Source organism: Macrobrachium rosenbergii, chromosome 47, assembly GCF_040412425.1.
Source record: "Macrobrachium rosenbergii isolate ZJJX-2024 chromosome 47, ASM4041242v1, whole genome shotgun sequence".
NCBI lineage: Eukaryota > Metazoa > Arthropoda > Malacostraca > Decapoda > Palaemonidae > Macrobrachium > Macrobrachium rosenbergii.
Window position 1 is genome coordinate 40,395,307 of NC_089787.1, and position 20,060 is coordinate 40,415,366.

At 37.0% G+C, this 20,060-nt stretch overlaps 1 protein-coding gene across 1 annotated transcript; it reads right to left on the bottom strand.

Moving 5' to 3' along the window:
- Positions 1-4,373: 4,373 nt before the first annotated feature.
- On the bottom strand, positions 4,374-18,238 carry LOC136830911 (cytochrome c oxidase subunit 6A2, mitochondrial-like). Its single transcript, XM_067090884.1, has 3 exons — positions 18,036-18,238; positions 10,424-10,609; positions 4,374-4,586 (listed from the first exon to the last, which is right to left on the bottom strand). The coding sequence occupies exons 1-3, from the start codon at positions 18,126-18,128 to the stop codon at positions 4,503-4,505; spliced, it is 363 nt and encodes a 120-aa protein (XP_066946985.1). The 5' UTR covers positions 18,129-18,238; the 3' UTR covers positions 4,374-4,502.
- Between the last annotated feature and the right edge of the window lie 1,822 nt (positions 18,239-20,060).

A 20,060-nucleotide genomic window follows, 5' to 3' on the forward strand; every position in this document is an offset into this window, starting at 1 on the left:
TGAACTTTGGACAGCTGCTGTATGATTTACCTGCTGCCATAAAGAACTCATTTGAGAAATTGAGAAACTACAAGCTAAACGGCATCCAGACGGTTACACTGTTCAATGACGTTTGCTTGATAAGAGGGTGTTCTTCCGAAATATTATTATTATTATATTATTATTATTATTTATAAATGTAACCAGACCAATGATTAATTTATTACGCTCTCGTGGTTATAGCCCAAAAGATTTGCTTTTCCAAAAAATAAAGTTTACATTTTATTGATTAAATTACAGCTCTATAAATATTTTATAATTGGGATAAATTAAAATGACAAAATTCCATTAATTGGTTTGTTTAAAAAACTTGACATTTGATTATATTTTGGAATTTCGTACAAAAAATTGTTAACTCTTAATGTAACTATAATCTGCACATAAAGGAATTGGATAAAGTGATCTGTTCATCAACTATCCACTGGTCAAACGAGTGTGACCAGTTCTAAGAGGAGTCAAAATTATTTGTGTGATTTTGTGGCTCGTTTGTGCTGATAAGATGAATTCCATATTCCAACGTGGGGCTTGATCTGCTTTAATTTGTTACTAATAGGTCCATTAATTCTGTATATTCTGCTATTTATGAATTTCGGTTGGTTTTAGGGATGTTATATATATATACGTATAATCAGTTATATATATATATATATATATATATATATATATATATAATATATATATATATATATAATATATATATATATATATATATATATATATATATATATATATATACGTATAATCAGTAATAGGAGCATCTACATGTGATCTCGACGCAGTAGTTACAGCTTTGGCTGCGCCTTCAGTTTTATCGTTTACTTAGCGCCTACATTCGCTGAAATCAAACATAGTTCTACATTTTTACCATTTTCTTATAAAAATTGTGATGTGAAAATTTAATTTGTTGTGCAAGGGTATTTTTGGACTTCAATTTCGAAGGGTTTCTACAGCAGTTCTGAAGTCTATGTAAATTAGAAATTTGTGTGATAGTGCATCTTTAACCATTCTGACGGTTGATCCTACTGCACATAATTATGAAAATGAAAGCCTTGTTAGGCGAAGAAAACGGCCAAGTTTTGTTGGTTGATGCAGCTGTTACAGTGTTAATATTTACATCTCATAAGTTCTATCCCAATTTTTATGATGTTTTAGGGTAAATGTTGATTCTAGATTTGAAGTGTGCTCAAGCTCGTACCTTAAGTAAAATCCATGGAGGAGGTGGTGGGTGATTTTATTTATAAATATATCTCTCATCGAAAGGTTTTTTGTTATTGAATCACTAGCTTGTATTTTTACCACACTAAGCATCATTACTAAGTTACAAGGAAAAGTTAGAGGTGGTTCACCACTTTCAACTTGGAAAGAGGAGGTCAAGATTTAAAAGCTCCACTGCGTATCCAGAGTACCTCATCACGAACTGCATCCAAGACAACTGTGTATTTGGCACCCAGGTCTACAGGAGACAGTTGATTTGTACAGGATGTCAGTATTGGTCTGTCAGCTCCCAATTTATGCGAGACACTTTTTTTATTTGTCAAATTCAAATGCATTTTTGCATTTGATCTTTACATAGGGCTTTCTAGTTTAGGTGTGTTTGTTAAAGAGCAAGTCTAGGAATTTTGCTGTTTGAGTGATTGGTGTGACGATCTCTAATCTTCAAGTCAATCTCATTTTTTCCACTGCATGCTTATAAAACACTGCTGCAAAATTTTCTAGTGAGATTTGAAAACCTGCTAATGAGTGAAATGGAATGGGATATGAAATTTTAGGCTTGAAGCCAAGCACTGTAATCCGAAGGATTATTCAGCGTACCTGCTGATCAGGCCCATGCGTTTTCTTTCATTATAGTATTTTTGACGATACGTTCTGCATGTCTTCACTGGACGCTGTGTAGTACTCATCAAAATCATCCTTGTAAATATTTTTTTTTATTCCGAGTGGTAGTTGACTACTGATGTCATTTACTGCTAATGTAAAGAGGGTGCTACTGTGAATACTTCCCCGTGGAACCGTTTTCAAGAATTAAAGCCTGAGTGAATATCATCAATTTAAGCACCTGCAAGGTACAACATCAGTAATTCATTTGCTAATTTTCAATGGAAATTAGAAAGTGACTGCGTAGATTATTTTGATGTTAAATATATCCAAGTGGTATCATAGGCTTTTCGTATATCAAAGAGAATAGCTCATTACTTGTTTGCGTTCAAATTCGTATGGATGCAATCTTCCAGATGGGGCAGTGAACCTATGGTAGATCTTCTGTTCCATGATCTAGACTGGGCAGGATCGATATCTTACATTTACATTTGTACATACAAGTCACGAATTAAACATTTTCTTCAACAATTTCCAAGCAATTTGTTAGGGAAATTGGTATATAACTATTTACATTTCTTTTCCTAGTCAGATTATGGAAATAATTATGGCCTTCCCTACTCTTTTGGATAAAAATTTTTGACCCCCAAAATGATTATAAAATTGTCAAAGTAAATGTAGCTACAGCACCCAGACCAAAGTATTCAAATGAGAAATGGGGCACCGGGGGTTACTAGTAATCACACTATTGTTGAGCTGCCAACATAGGCTTTAACAAAAACACATCCAAGTAATTGTGGGCAATATCCTTCAGGTAGAATGAGATGATGTTCTGACAGAATGCCAGTGAAGGCTCAATGCCCCCAATTGTTATGAGCATGTGGGTATGGTGGGGGTCCTTCCTAAATATCCAATGAGCCACATCTCTGGAAATAACTTCCCTTAACCAGACAGTGTGTGTTTTTCAATACCTCCTTTTTTACTCCTCCGTCCCCACAAGAGACATCTGCCCTCCAGACTGACTTTTTGTCCTTTATGAATATATTTAAAGGTGCAAACTGAGCATAACATCTCTCCCAGTTCATTAACAAAACCCCAAAGGGAGGAGACCCTGCGAAAGTCACATTCAGCACTGAAGGGTTTCAAGTCTTTGCCACAAACTTCAGGACAAACGGAGAGCATACAATACCCCTACCCACAGCAAATGTAGGGCTAAAAGGAAAACCACTTTCAAAATCATCTCTCTGTCCACTGCTCATAAAGGCCCGTCCAAACGATCGAGCACAGCTCGACAGGCACTGCCCGCAAACAAGCAAAGCCCACAGGTACAACTGTAGTGTTGTCCACATGGTGCCGAGCTGGCCCAGTCAAACCCGGGCACAGCCAGAGTGTGTGGTCATTCAGGAAGGACCTGCAGACTGTGTGCGGTACGATAACTACCAGTATGGTGGCCACCAAGAAGAATCAGAAGAAAGCTCAATATAGCATAATAATTGCTGTGTGTATACATTCAATCTTACATTCCAAAGGCAAGGGTGTTCCCGATAAAGTTCAATTAAATGTAGAACATGAGGTCTCGATCACTGATCTACAGCAGAAGCAGAGTTGGCCAGTTTCTCAGTATTTTTATACTGCCTTTCTCTTATCAAAAGATGCTATGAAATGTTATAAAATATAAAATGCAACTGGTTACTAATCAGTCTGCTGAAACTTGACACACTAAGGAAAATCACTAGAACTAGCACATGCTTCAAATCCACTCAGTGTGCTGAACATTTTCCCAAAGATGTACATCCTTAATCAATATAACAAAGATTTATTCTTTTCAAGCTTATCGTGTGACCTCAAACCTAGAGCACTTGATCCCAAGCTTAAAAAATTAACGGTCAGATATGAGGATACATTTCAGTGCATATTGAATCTGGGGTAACTGAAGTGCTCTAGCTTCGATGCTACTTCAGCTTCCATAAAATCCATCACTCTCATTCAACTGTCAATTAAAATATGCATATATCACATGTAAACAATTCAATATTGACTTTTTGATTGTCATTAGTTAAAACTTGGCCACTCATAATTTGTTTTACAACTAATGGTTAGTTTAGATTAAACCAGCCACATGCCAGCAGGGGTCCTTACCTGTATGGTAAGGTGGTGATGGGATAAGAGTCCTAATGTGTACCTCTACACTAACCTACCTAATAACAATTTCACTGTTATTTGTACCTTAATAAAACAGCGAATCAAGATATGCTTAAAGATAATCACCAGGGTGATGCTGATGATCATACCTGTTATTGCTGCTGTGGCACAAAGAATCCTGAGATAAAGTAAGCATCACTACTTTTCTTATAATATTGACAAAAACAGCACACTAACTTTACTTATGGCTTCATCACCCACTAAGAAGCCTACATACAAATAAATAACTTAATGGGAGAATCAAACTCTATACATCATTGAAACTTTTATCATAGCTTCAGTATTAGGGCATCCAGCAATACGATTCAATGTTGCACTTAGAACTCTAAATTACTTTAAATTCTTACACATATTTACAAGAGATTTAAACCAAACATACAATCAGCCATTATATAAAATACTCATGGAAATATTTCAGTTAAATAGAATTAACATTCTAAATAAATCTAATGCTCTTCATAGCCATCGGGAAGAGGATTGACATGGGAGTTGTGGAAGAGAGACTTCTGGCCTTCACCCCAAGGGAATCTCTGTAAAATAAAATGGTAGTGCTGTACTAGTCTTCACCATAAAAAGTAGGGGTAAACCCAGAAAGTCTTAATTTTCTATTATTAATAAGTATTTCAACCAAAATACTCTTGTTAACATTCTAAACTCCTCATATGGTTGGCCCAAAATATTTTTTTTAATGACCAGCTGGAATAAAAAATATTTATATATATGGACAACTTTGCTGTATACTAGACAGTGCCAAACATTAGACAAGTTGAACATAACTTCACTAAAGCTTTAGTAAAAACAGACACACAAACCTCATCAGTAGGTTTCCCATTCTCCATATAAAGACTAGCATTCATATTTTATAAATATATAGTGGAAAAAATTAAGAGATTAACTTGAAAGATTAGAGATCATCACAAAACAAATAGCATCATGCCTCACCTGAACTATATTGATGTGTTTGTTAATGATTCACAACTTCAACACCAAAGTTATAATCTTAACAACACAGCCTCATCACTGACAACTCTTCTGTTTATAATGAATCAATCAGTTTTCCATGAAACTTTGACCATTTTGTTAGCGTGAACAGACTCCTTTTCGTCTGATTTCTTATTAAGATGGGTTGGCTGCTGATCACCTTCACATACAGTGCATCTTTGTTCCTTACATAAGACCAATTCAAATTTTGTGCCAGTGTCTCTAATTGGTACTGCAAATTTAATACTGATGCATTCAAAAAATAAAATTTAATCTTTTACAAGATATCAAACAATATATTCTCAAATTTTACAATTTAATATTCAAAAACTTATCCAACTACCCATAACTGTAATTTGTTAACATTTTTATAAAGAAACCTCTAATTTAAGACCTGATTCATTTAAGACCATTTTATTCAATTTTTTGTACTGTACTTCTCAACTAGTAAATTCAACTTCAAAAACCACACACATTTGCAAACTAACCTATATCTAACCATACCTATTAAATTTACTGGAGCACAGCACTCATTAATGCTCAAAGTATAACTTCACTTACGTATAGCAATAGTATCAAAATTTCAACTAATGAAACCATGGATGTCTCAGCAATAGTATCAAAATTTCAACTAATGAAACCATGGATGTCTCAGCAATAACATCAATGGTTCAATCTTCTCTGACCATTTACTGAACCAAAACTAATGGCTGTGCCCTTGCCATACCTACCTGGATGTCCAAAAGAATGAATGTTAGCTAATAAAAATGGCAATATTGTACTAATTACCATTCTTGAACTAAAATTACCATGTACAGACATTAAGCTATTTCTTTTATCAATAAACACCTAAGAAAAGCAGTGAACACTAGTTTAAAAAATCTGATGGATTATTACGTCGAGTATTTTCTACAATATGAGTAGTTGGACAGACTTGTCCTTAGAATTTCTGAACTACTGATTCTTGTCCTCAGCCCCATATTCATGTTTTTCAAAATTCTTTCCTCCACCAAGAGTGTAGTTTGCTACCTTGTGTATGTTTTAAGATTCTTGGTAGAAAATTCATGAGATGTGGAATGGACATCTTAGTTGTTTGTGAAAAACAGTGCCAAATATTTTGAAAAGTGACCAAATATTTTGAAAAGTGACTGGGGGTAGAGTATGTATTTACTTAGAAAGAACAGATATAACTGGTGGAGTACGCATGATCTTAATGACGAAGGCAAAAAGGACACTGACTGACAGGACAGCTGTGAGCTGTAATTACTTCTGACAAAATTTAAATCATTATGGTGCAATATACGTATCAGTGTGCTATGCACCAATGAATTACCCCTCAAAATAAATAAAAGGTGAAACTTATTTTGAAATGCAGAATGTTACAGATGGAATACCATAGGACGTGTAAGGAAGGCCTGAAAGACACTACAAACAAAAATGCTGTGCAATTTACAGGTTTTTTTGCTGCAAATAATTTGGTAGTTAAAGGTACTCTTTAAAAAAAAAAAAAAAAAAAAAAAAAAAAAAAAAAAAAAAAAAAAGGCACACCTATAACTATACTTGACATCTGTTGGCAGTCATAAAGGCCAATTACACTGTACAGCAGTTAATACCAAAAGATCACAAGAGGAATTTTAGGACCTACGGAAGAACTGCCACAAGTTGAAATTAAAAGCCTTCAAAAAAATTTTACAGAGTATCTACATTTGATACAGTCAAGCCTTTTGAAGATGAACATCAGGTGGCTTTTACAATTGGATCTTGAAATAGATATGCAGTTCTAGACCACCATATCTGATGAGGAGCATGCAATCAATGAGGACTGATCAGGAATGTATATGAATCTGCTATAAAAGAAGTACTTGGATATGGAGTAACAAGGCAGAAACCTTGGATATAAGACAGGAACTGTGATACAATAAAGAAAATACAGAAGCACAAGGTACATGGACACAAATTTCAGGAGAAAATGAATGCAATGTAGAATGTTTATGTACTCCAGTCTGGATATTGAAGTGAAACGAAGACCAAGAGGATAGGAGAAAATATTTGGAGAGGGACTCATGATATTGACAAAGCCAAGTATTCAAAAGAATTGACTGAATATCCAAAAGAGAAGAGGAAGGGGAAAGTACCTGTCAAAGAGGGATGGGTCAATAATAACAGACAAAAACATACAAATTCTTTTTGAAATCTTAAATAAGAGGTATGCGGAAGTAATTTGGTTGATATACCAAAAGCTGACGAAGACCTGAACGTGTTCAAGAAAGGTAAATAGGGAGATGGAAAACACAAAATGATGATGAAATCACTGCAGAGATAACTTTAGCCAAAACTGAAATGACAACTCTGATATTACTACATTGTTTTGCAGAACATGGAACAAGGCAGTAATGCCTGATGATTGAGAATTGGATTTTAGAGCTAGGTACCAAATACAATTGAACTGAACTGAATACAGAATTTAGGCCAAAGGCCAAACACTGGAACCAATGAGTTCATTCAGCACTGAAAAGGAAATTGACAGTACAAATTTGAAAGGTGTAACAGGAAGAAAACCTCGCAGCTGCACTATGAATCAGTTGTTGGCAGTACCAAATACAGGTGACCTACTGAATGTGGCAATTACAGAGGCATTGCACTTACTGTACAACTGTAATCAAGAAAATATTCAATATCATTCTGAACAGGCTGGAGAAACTGGAAAATAAAATTTAGGGCAAAGACCAAGTGCTGGGACCTAAGATCATTCAGCACTGGAAATACTCATAGAAGAGGGTGGAAAGTAAGATAGAAGAAAGAGAATATGAACGGAGATATAGTAAAAGGAACAGGCTGCAGAAAGAAACAGATAAAAAGCCTAAGGGATGAACAAACTGGTTTTAGAAAAGGCTAAAGTTGCACAGATCTAATATTTGCATTACAATTTTGTGCATTAGTATGGAATTTCAAAATTCCTTTCTGATAGCTTTCCTTGATTACCTATGGGTAACTGACAGCATCCCAACCAGTACTATGGAAGGTCTTACATCACCACAGCATTCCCATTAAGCATGAAAGCTAAATGATATTAACAATGAATAAAGTGGAAGCAAAGTAAATGTTACTGAGGTCAAATGAAGTTGCAGTCAACAGTGGAAGTGCTATATGAGAATGTTATTTTACCTAGGCTGAGTGTTTGCCCTTCTCATATGTTTTATAATGAAAAGTGGTCAGAGGAGGGAAGAAAGGAAGATGGGAGAGAGACAGCCAGTTGCTCACCCATTCAACCTCCTGTCTTGTACCATCCAAGTACTTTAGGCAAAAAGCTTTTTGTGCGAGAGGAGCTTTGTTCCTATGGAAATACAAAATTTCATTTTTTATGTAGGAGACTCACTGCTCAAGAGAGAGGATAGTCTCTAAACTGACTGGTGAGCTGCATATACACACAAAAGATCCATGCCCCTGGGGATGATTAGGGGTAGAAGAACAATGACTCCTGTAACCTCTTATACAATCTGGCAGAGGGATGCAAGACTGATACAACCCTGAGCCAGCGTAAGGTGTTTGAACTCTCACTTCAGGAAAACTCTGGCAACCCAAGTGTTGCCCTAAGATCTGGTAACACCAAGTTGGAATGCAGCTAGTATCTGAATTGAACATGAAATGATGGGTTCAGCTGATAGCTTTACCACCTCCCACACCCAATACAGAAAGGGAAACAGAGGGACTTAATCAGCAGCCAACTCAGGTCCTAGAGGTGTCTAGGACTTGTGGGAGGTCTGGTACTGTTGTACATTTCCCCTTAGTAACTGTGAAATCTCCAAATGACTAAAGACAATGCCCCTGGTTTCATGAGCTCTTGCCAAGACTAGACTAATGTTCTTCTAACAGGATGAACTGTGTCTGTTTGAGGGCTTCTAGAAGCCAGAAAGAAAGGTGTTCTTGACACCTGGTGCCTGCCAGCACCATTACAAGACCCCAACACTATGGCCTAAGATGTTGGATTTTATTAGATAGTGCTGCAAGGCTTCCAAGGGGCACAAAATCACTTATCCAGCTCCCCAATAACAAATTCTCAAGAGGGAGGTAACCAAAATATTCCTGAATCTCTCATAAGAACCTGATGACTTCATCAACTGCTATGAGGCTAAGCCTAGCAGAAAATGCCTTGAAGGCATTTCAGAGGCCTAAGCAAATGAGGGGGGCAAAACTATTCAAAGCTCCTATGAGCAAGGACTGTAAGAAGGTTGACAATAAGGGGTAAAAGATATACACAACATATCTGGACACAAAAAAATCTGATAGAATATGGCTCAAGAGATAATTGGTTAAAAACATTTTAAATAATTTATGATGGAAACAAAGGAAGCGTAGAGGCTTACAAAGGAAGAGGTGTCCATGCCCTTCAGTCAGACCTGGCTCAAGGCAGAGCAATAGGCTTGCAAGCAGATGATTGAGTGGAGCTTGTCTCACCAATGGTGGATGAGTAAGTCCCTGATCTGCTGCACTGTAGTTCCAATGAGAGAGAGACCCTGTCTATAACACCAATCAGAGATGTGGCACTCCCTGGTAAACATTAGTTGAGGCTACTTTACACTGGGTAGCCAACAGGGAACAGTAAGCCAATGGGGAATCTCTGTGTCCCAACCAGAGCCAACACATAGATACCACTCAGCATGGAGCCAACAACTAGCTACCAGGGTTACCCAAGATAAGGGGTAACAGCCACTCTGCTGATCACTAAGTGAATCAGACAAACAGATGAGGTACGGACATCCAGCTTGTTCCACAGATTCCTGGAACTCTTTTTCCAAGGCAGTCAATGGTTCCTCCCCACTGTGGCAAACAAGCTGATCACTTGAGTTCCCCAAAAGCTCAAAGATCTTTTCCCATGCTATTTATAAGACCAATCAGTCCAAACTAACAGTCCTTGGCAGAACATTCTAACCATAATGTCTGAAAAAAGGTGATTTTTAAATCTGTAGAAACAAAGTATAATAGAACATTAGTCTAGTAAGATCTGTGTTGCTTGAGAACTAAGCTTTAAAAACAATATTTTGAGGCAGAGAGTTAACAGTACTAACATAAGGGAAATTAAAAAAGGCCCATAAAGGAAGATAATGAAGAAAGTGAGATGGAGATGGGCTTGGACATGTCCTTTGCACAACATTTTGGGAAATACTATGAGATACTGTCAACTGGGATTTTTTATGAGATAGTGTCAACTGGGATTTTTTGGACATAAGAGTTGGAAAACTCAGACCTACCTTCATGAAACCCACTGTGTTCGAGGAGACTGGAGATGACTAGATATTAGTGGAAGATGAGACGCAAGAAAGATATGAGTGACTGAATTATAGATCCAAGGTTATCATTTGTATCTAAAGCTCCAAACAACAATTACCTTATTTCGGAGACGCAAGTGCTCGTAGGCGACAAACTCATCACGTTCTTCATGTTCATGACCAACAAATGCATTGACCATGCACAGGCCAACTGAAGGTAGTGCCACCAAGAGAGAGACCATTTTCCACTGCTTCATGCTAGCAGCTGAAAAAATTATAGTAGTAATGATAATGGAAGCCCAACACTAAAGACATTAAATATACCATATTAAAAAAATACACAAAATATCAAAACATTAAATTATCCATGTGTCTACAAAAAAAATCACAAATACAAGTACAATCAACCATCAATAACTGAAATAAATATACAAATTCATCTCATACAAAAAAAAAAATTAGGAAGGACAAAATGAAGGTATCCAATATCCTTCAACTAGCACAAATCTTAGTCAGTCCTTAATATTCAACACCTTGGTAAATAAAACTATTAGATTAATAAAAACATTAAAGAATCCTGGATTTTAACTCTAACAGCCAGGAGTGTTGTTAACAATGCTTCGCAGCAACACTAAGAGTTTTTACTTCACAGGAATTCCTAAAACTTCAGTTTCAAGCACAAAGTTACTATCTAAACATTTCATAAACTTCCTTGACTCTGTTAGGCTTATCAGTTAACGAGGATAAGAGTAGACAGAACAACAAACTATTGCAAGTGAATTCCTAAAACTTAAGCTTCAAGCTGAAAGTTACTATCTAAATATTTCTTAAATTTCCTTGACTTTGTTAGGCTTACTAGTTAATGAGAATAAGATTAGTCACAGAACAAACTGGTGCAAGTGTAACTACTCAACTGTTAACCACTGCAGCCAAATGCCATGAAGCACATATTGTAGAATGTTTTGGGATTACAATATAAGACACAGTGATGCAGAATTAATGAACAGATAGATTAGACCATACAGGAATGTCTGTGGCTGAACTACAAAATCTAAGAAGAAGGTGCATGGATATTACCCAAAAAACAAGTTTTAGTAATTTTGCAGGACTGTAATTGGGGAAGGAAGTATGCAACTTAATTTTACAGTGCTCTAAGTCAGGCTGGGTTAAGGACTCCAGGAGGGCATCTGACTTGGATATTTTTGCTCACAATAATAAGCTGGCTGTTGCAACAATGTGCCATTTTCCAGTACAAGGCCTAAGAATACTAAGTTTCCTAGGAGTTATATTTTGGTATCAACTAAAATGTGGAACAGTTTTTTAGTGCAGTTGTGGAATTTTCCGGCCTGCAAATGTTCACGACGAGCAAATTCGTTCCTGCTTTCTACTGACATCTGAAATAAAGTTATGTGTATATCAAAGGTCTACCTTTTATTCCTCATATTCATTTATCACCCTTCCCTAAAATTTGTCTGTCTCTGTCTGCGAAGGCTGTCTCTTCACTATCTATCTATAACCCTGAAGATTTAAAGAAAATATATCTTGGTTTAGCAGGAAGGCATTTGAGTATGAAATCTCAGTCCAAGACCTCCCTCTAGGTCTCATAAGGCACCTGAGTTAAGCTGTGGAGAGTGAAAGCCACATCTTCAAACTATCTATCAAGGGCAGGTTGTCAGGCACAAGCTGTGGAGAGTGAAAGCCACATCTAATTCCAAAAATCATAGCCCTTATCAAGGGCAGGTCTCTTTCAATGAAATCAAAATACAGTATATACCGGTGTTTTGAAATTAGAGGCCCCTCCACAGAACAATTTGAAAGTTATGAAATCTCAGTCCAAGTTTCTATTACTGTTTTTCATTTTACCTTGTATTTTCAGACTGACAGAGGTCTCTAATGAAGGAAACCTGATGGATTAAGCTGCTATGACCTTCAGAGAGAGTGAATGGCACATCCTTCATTTCACATTCCTGGATAGCTAAATACATTAAAGAGACAAATCCTTTGTTAAAAGAAACTGGAACAAAAATCCATATGACTGTCATCACAAAAGAGTGGAATCTTGGAAGGCCTGAAGTCCTTTCTCAGGAGTCAAAAGACATCATACCCCTCAAGAATGCAGGCTGTGGTACAGGCAGATGGAGGTCACACAAAATATTAAATACTCAGAGAGAAACTTAAATAAATACCTGTTCTGAATTACTTTTGTTTTTGTCCATATCAATTTTAGTTTATGCTGTAGAGGTGGGGGCTCTAATTTCAAAACACCCTGTATATACCCTTCAATATGAAAGCCTGGCTCAAATGCAGCAATAGTCTTTCACCAAGAAGAATGAGAGGATCTTGTCTCCAAAAAGGTAGACAAGGATGTCCAAAATCCAGTACACACACGTTCTGATAGGAGAGATACACTTCTAAGATACTAGTCACAGACAATGGCCCACTTTCCCTGGTTGAGAGAATGGGCCTACCAAGCAACCCAGCAGAATGGGAAACCACTCAGCATGGGGTCACTGAAGAACAATCAGGGTCATTCTGGGCTCCAGGGTGATCAACATATGGCTGATCAGCCTGCTAGAAGAAAGGTGAAACATCCAGGTTGTGCTTGAGGTGATGGAAGGTGTCCTCTAGGGCCATCCCAGTGACTGGCACTGGAAGTGTAGAACACCAGTGTTCATCTGAGCCTAAACAGCTTTTCCCTGCAAAGGAGTAAGGACCCTAGGTACCTGAGCTGGTCTGCCAAAACATTCCTCCTTTTTGGAAATGTACCATTGTGAGTCTAGAATCCATTGTAAGGGTAATACATATTGCCATATATGAACTACACATACCACTGAAATTATCTAACCAGCTGTTCTGATATAAAAACTAGCACAATTCACTTTCAATCTTGGAGAATAAAACCTCCAACTTGGGGGCATGGATGTAACAAAGTTGTTCACAAGAAATTAATTAATCATCACACCACTATCACACAACCAGTGACCTAGGGATGACATTCAAAATGGACAAAAGTAGGCCTAGATCTCAGAGGGCATATCAAAATCTGATTTCTATTGGCAAAAAAAAAAAAAAAAAAAAAAAAAAAAAAAAAAATTTTAAGGCATGACCCTGGTCAACCTGTGAATGGAGGACTGCTTCACCAGATAAAGCCTCTGGCCATCGTTCACCCAAATTTCCGTATTTCACTAACATAGTTTATGGTGCCCTAGGTCAGGTTAGGATGGGGCAGGAGGGTTCCAAGGCCACCAAACACGGCTTTAAACATCTGGCACCTTATGTTTGGTTGAAGAAGATAAGCTAAGGTTAGGATGCATTCCTGTATTTTCTTCAATGACTTAATTTTGATTGGTTGGATTTTAAAAAAATCAGTAAGCCCAGTGTGTGACCTAAGTCAACTGGTCATAAAATAGAATAGAAGACAGTAAGATGATTTGAAGGGTGTAACAAATGAAACACCTTCCAGTTGCACTAAGAAACAATTATTGGAGAGGGTGGAAAGTCTGATGGATGAAAGAAAATATGAACAAAGGTACAGTAAAAGGAATGAAAGAAGTTGCAACTCGGAGTCGAAGGGACGCTGCAAAGAACCTTAAGTAATGCCTATAGTGCACCAAGGGAGTGGCACTGATGGCACTAACCCCTCAACAGGGTCAACTGGGATACGACTGGCAGAGTTTAAATTCCACGTGACCAGGTGGTAATAGGGCGATCGGGGAGTCATGGAACAGCCATCTCCAGAACTAAAGGAGCAAGATGCTGCATGTTGGGGTTCAAGTCAACTCAGGGCTTGAGAAAATTTGCTTTTCCTCTGTAAAATCATCAGTCAATGATTTTACGGAAATCGATCATGTGAGTGGTATTTGTTGGGAGGTTTGGGACATGCTAAACAACTTATTCTATAACTTTGTAAACTCACCGAAATCATGCGATAAATTTACTGTCTTTAGTTTATGTTTCTACACTCATCCCCAAGGGACTGGTACTAAACATAAAATTCTGTGGAGCTTTTCTGCATAAAACAAACAAAAGATGATAAATTTCTCAATATTTCAGTGAATTTTTCTATAATTGTTGACTCAAAAATTTTCATTAATAAACAATATCTCTGCACAGAGCTCTTCCATAGAATTACCAATACTAAATATACATACAATAGGCCTAGGAAGCTACCGGAGTGGATGAAGAGTAGGGAGACATGGGTAGGCATGAGAAATCAGACTGTGAAAATCTGAAAATGGGCCAAACCTAACCTTTCCTAAAATGCTGTGCCTGCCCTAACCAGATCATATCTTCCAAACCTAAATTAAGAATGTTGTGCCCTGACCTTTGCCTCTATCTGGACAGCCCCAAAAAAAATGAGACTGAATATCAGAAACAGACAGGCAGAACTAAATTTCCATTTAGACAGGTGGCATGGCACTGGCTACAACCCAACGAAAACAATCTTAACCTAACCTTTCCTAGAGCTTTGTACCCTGACCCAACCACAACTTCCCTTCCTAACCTGACTTTGGGTGTTGTGCCCTTACCTGGACTCCCCCAGATAACACTTAACATTGACAGTTTTCACTCGGAGGCGAAATTACCAACTCCTACCCCTGTCTGCATACTACCCAGAGCTACCTTATGATAGCATAAAAAAAAAAAAAAAAAAAAAAAGAGTAGCCTGAGACATATAGAGGTTTAGTTCATGCAATTGGAGGGGGGATGATGTACCATAATACTGCCTTAGCTGATAGAGTAGGTCAGTATTTCTCAACCTTTTTTTTTTTTTTTTACTTCAAAGCACACTTGTTGAGTAATTAAAACTCTGAGCAACACTGAATTTCAATAAAATAAAATTAACTACAAAATTACAAACAAATAATAAAGTTCTCAAAATAAGCATTTATTTTCAGGGCATTACAATATATTTTATATTTAAGTATGCTTGTGTGAAACCTGTGCTTCATGGGCTTTGGCAATTTTTTAAATATCAGACCTTATATATGATAAGTGTACAGTCATTTCCTCATCAATACATCAAACATTTCATCTAGTATTTTTACATTTAATGTTGGTTAAGTGCAGAAAATCCTCATTCACAGAGGTATGATGGGGAAAACTGCAATAAAATACTTAATGCTTTACAAGCTATTGAAAGATATTCGTCTTTGAATGAAATCCTACCCTGATGAATGGGCCTCTCTCTCTCTGTTTGATTCATAAGCCATGATCAGCAGATACAGTGGCCAGCTCCTCTTCTATTAATGATAAGCCAACGTCATCAGTCAAAATGTCAATAAAAAGGCTGTGAATCCAATCATATTGCTCACTATTTACAGATGGAAAATAAGAACTCAAATTACTTCTCATAGTTGTTCAATGATCCACTATTAGAGGGATTAAATCATTTCCATATCCTTTTCTAACCAAAGGAGGAAACATTTCCAAACAGCTTGAACTTACTTTCCTTTTCCAATTCATTAGCTTTTTCTGGAATGCTTTTCTTCTGTCTGCTGCTGAGAGATTTTCATTTCCCTTTTGCACAGATACATCAAAAGTATTTAAGTGTTGGAACACTTCAGTCAAGTAGTCCACCTCTGAGATCCAAAATTCACAATCAAGAAGTTGGCAAAAGTTACTACTACAGCTCCTCTTTTTCTTTCTGAAAATATGCAAGTACAGTAGTTCTTGTCGAAGTTCACGTACACAACAGAGTACCTAACCTCTTGATAACCATCTCACTTCTGTATGCAAAAGTAAGCGCTTGTGCTGCGAATCCATATTTTCACAAAGTAGTTCATATATACAAACTTTTACTGGTCTAGTTTGAATGAAATTAACCATTACTACAAATTGATCAGAAACTTCTATTTAGTGTCCAGCATTTTTGCCATTAGCACTTTTCTGTACAAGAAACAGCGAGTTGTTATAATGTTTGGATTTTGTCATTTTACACACAATACAAGACCTTTAATACCACTGGTGGAACTCTATCAGTACAAATCTGGACACACAAGTTTCAGGATAAATTCCAGATCTCAAAATGGTTAATCAAAACATGAAAAATGTCTTCACCTTTAGTAGCGGTAGTCAATTCTTTGCAACAAAGAAACCGACTTACTATTTCACCTCCATCATAAAGTGAATAAATGCCAACAGTTGCACTTTGTTGGTTATGTCTCTGATTCATTGTCTTGAATTGCAAAGAATGAATTTCTGATGCTTCTTATTGCACAGATTTTCATCAATATTAAACATTTCAAAAATACATTTCCAAAATCGTTTTTTTTTAACTTACTAGGAAGGATCAGAAATTTCTTCCGATACTTTATTGCACATTTTCCATCCTTGTTGCTCAATTCCCTCTTCATCCAATGTGATGTGAAAACAATAGCTTGTTTGAACTCTCCATCCAGGCTGATTTCCTCTCATCCCAGTGAAACAATAACTTAAATAACTTTTGTCATACTTTCGATGAACCTAGTCGTCTTTATCTTGAATGGGCACTTTATTACACTAGAACTAGTTTCACCATTAGAATAAAGCTCATCACTTACGTGCTCCTTGCTTAAAAATTTATCCACTTTATGGGCAGTCAATTTTTGTTTTTAATATTATAAATCACCCAGGTTTCCTGAATGTGAGCTTTAAGTAGTGCAGCAGCCCCGTCAGCTCAGGAAGAATATTCCCTTTCTAGGCTGTCCCTTTTATCTGAGTTCAACATTAGTAAAGACAATTTAATCTAATAGCTTAGCTTAACATTAGTAAAGAAAATTTAATCTCAATGTTATATACTTCTAACATTGAGATAAAATCTTGGAAAAACCATCCATGAGAGATGATGAAGAAGACCAATTTAAATCCCTTGAGGATGGGAAAAGCAAAAGGATTATCGGATCATGTCAAGATTAGTGAACTCAACATCTCCGGCTAGTACTAAACACAGCGGAACAATGATTCATCTACATGGTTTTGCCGTGTTTAGTGCTAGCCCCAGGGGTCCAAATGTATTTCGCCTTTAGTACCAGCCCCTTGGGGATTAAATGTCCGGTACCGAAGTGTTCATGTCTAGAACAGCTGAACCCGATTATTCCATGTAAAGAATAACGAACCCAATAATCTTCTTGTAAAGAATAGTGAACCCTGCTGTGAGTGGGTTCACTAATCTTAACATGATAAAGATTAAGGTAATCAGCATCTAGTTCAAAATTTAAAATGCAAAGGATTGACTCAGAGCAACGTATGTGGTAACTGTACCCTTTCAATAAGAGATTTGCTTGATTAATCTTGTGTTATAAAATCACTTAGGACACACCTACAACCCTTTCAGGGCACACCAGTAAGCCTTGGCGCACCGGTTGAGAAACGCTGATGTAGGTTGTAGGTAGCCTGGGCTACATTATGAGGAAAGGACAGTTAACCTAGCCTTACGCCTGGCGTAGTCTAGCCTTGCCTTCGCCTGGGACTAGAGTAGTCAAGGTTAGTACTTTGGATACTGCACGGTTTAGTCTACATTAGAAAATCTCACTTGACCAATCTTAATTATGGCTTTAATCTACAATAAAGCAACTAAATTCCTTCTCCAGAATTTGAATTTCATTCGACAGGCTCGGAACTGGCGGCCTAAAAACCAAAACAACCCAACCGGCCTCCCTTGGGTACGATCTCGAAATCCGTACCCTAATTCTCACGATAAAAATAGATCGTTCAGTTTCGTAAAACTGTATAAGAATACTTATAATTTTACCTCCATGGTCCGTGTGCTTCCGCTTTGGCTGACGCGTTGAGGAGCGCTGTCTGGAAAGCCCTTCGTGAAAGGTTGGTGAGAGAGGCAGCCATTTTGGGATATGAAAGTTGTCGCCCTGTGACCGAACGATTGCGTAGTCGTCTGTCGTAGATTTAGAACTTTGGGTGTCTCGGTTTTCAGCATACAGAAAGGTATCAGACATCCACAACAGATTTCAAAGATTAGAAAAGATGCATAGCATCTCCGTATTGTTTGATATATCATCTCTTTCTCGTAATCTTAAATGGAAAAATAAAGTCCGCAATAGTTTCATCGCGTATTTTTATATATAGGTAGCTTTCGCCAACTTGATCAGTTGGCCTCTTCAGCCTGAATAAACATAGAAATAATATTACATATCTAGTATCTTTGAAACATGGAAGTTGTAAAACAGCTTGTTATTCTTTCAGGTAACTCCAGAATTGTTCAATAGTCTATTAGCAATTCTGTGGGAACGTCGTGGCACAGCAGAGGCTGGCATATTAGTCGTTTGTCTTACTGCTTGTTGGGTCTCCGTATTATTTAAAATCCTTCACAAACGTTCGATATCAATGATAAACAAATGATGAGCTTTTTAATCATACGTAAAATTTGCTATTAAATCCTGCACTGACAGTATTAGGCGGAGAATGTAAGTGAATATCTGATAATTAAAACTTTCAAGGATTTTTTCTTCTTAAAAAGCACTGACAATTCACGATGGGGCATGAATTAGTACCGGTGGTTTCCTGACAATAAGCGTTTTTAGAATTGTATTACATTATAGGTAAAATATGTCTGTACTATTACTGTATTAGTTTCTTTTGAGGAACTAATACACATACGCGTGTGGCTTCATCTCACTGGGTTACAGCTCCTTGTGTATATTCAGATGAAAGATTGCAACATGTACAGTTAATACATTATCTAGACCAGATGGATAATTACATTAAATGACAAATGACATTACACTTACTATGTAAGTGTAATATGACTTCCATACAGTATAAGAAATGTTCATCAAACTTCAAGGCCATAGGTCGTTACCGCCAGTGACAGGGAAGACTTTCTCCAACTCCGATTTGTAACACTTTTATAAAAATTCAGGCAATAAAAAACTTAACTGATGTTTAACACAAAACACAATGTAGTTAGCCAACACTGAAAAGCGGGGAACAGTAATCAATGAATTGCCTCTTGAACAGCTGATGGCATCGTTGTTCGCTTGTTTTCAATCTGTCAATTTCATTTGCCAGATTTGAGGTTTGGCTTATTTGCCATCAACGTACGTGAACTTGAGTACTGTACAATCTTTGGAATTGTCACGAGATTTTTTTAAATTCTAGGCATCCTAGAGCACATCACCAAAATATGAGTATGACCCAAGATCCGTGACTCAGATGTACTGAAGGGCTGTACTTTCTCATTTATCAAAAACTTGTTTCATGATGTTGAAAACAGTGGGGACCATTGCAGCTATATCTATCATAAAATACAACTTAAGAAGCGGCAAAATATATTAAATAGAGCGGCATGATTAATAAAGAGTGTTGCACCTCTGTATAGGATTATCCCCCATAATGTTTGACTTGCATTGGCTCAAAATACTAAAAAGACTAGTTGCACAAAAGAAAGCCAATGGTGAGTGTAAAAAGACAATTGACTCAAGATGTAATTCGATGGTTTTAGAAACCCTTCAGATTTGCAGACCCAAGATTGTACAATAAGGTCCATTTCCTGAGTGTTATGACATTAGGGAATACGACATTTGACTCTCAAAATATTTCTGAACCACTGTGAACGGGAAAAATAAAGAAACCTCATAGTCACTTCTGGTATGGCCATCAGTGATCTACTTGTCAAATTCTTCTAGCTACAAGGAGGTTGTTTTAAACCTTACATGCTCGTGGAAAACCTCCCTTTTGTGAATGGACAATTGGTTGCATTTTTCATCTATCGTAAAGATGATTGGGAATGTTAATGGACTACTACACCGCACTAACTCA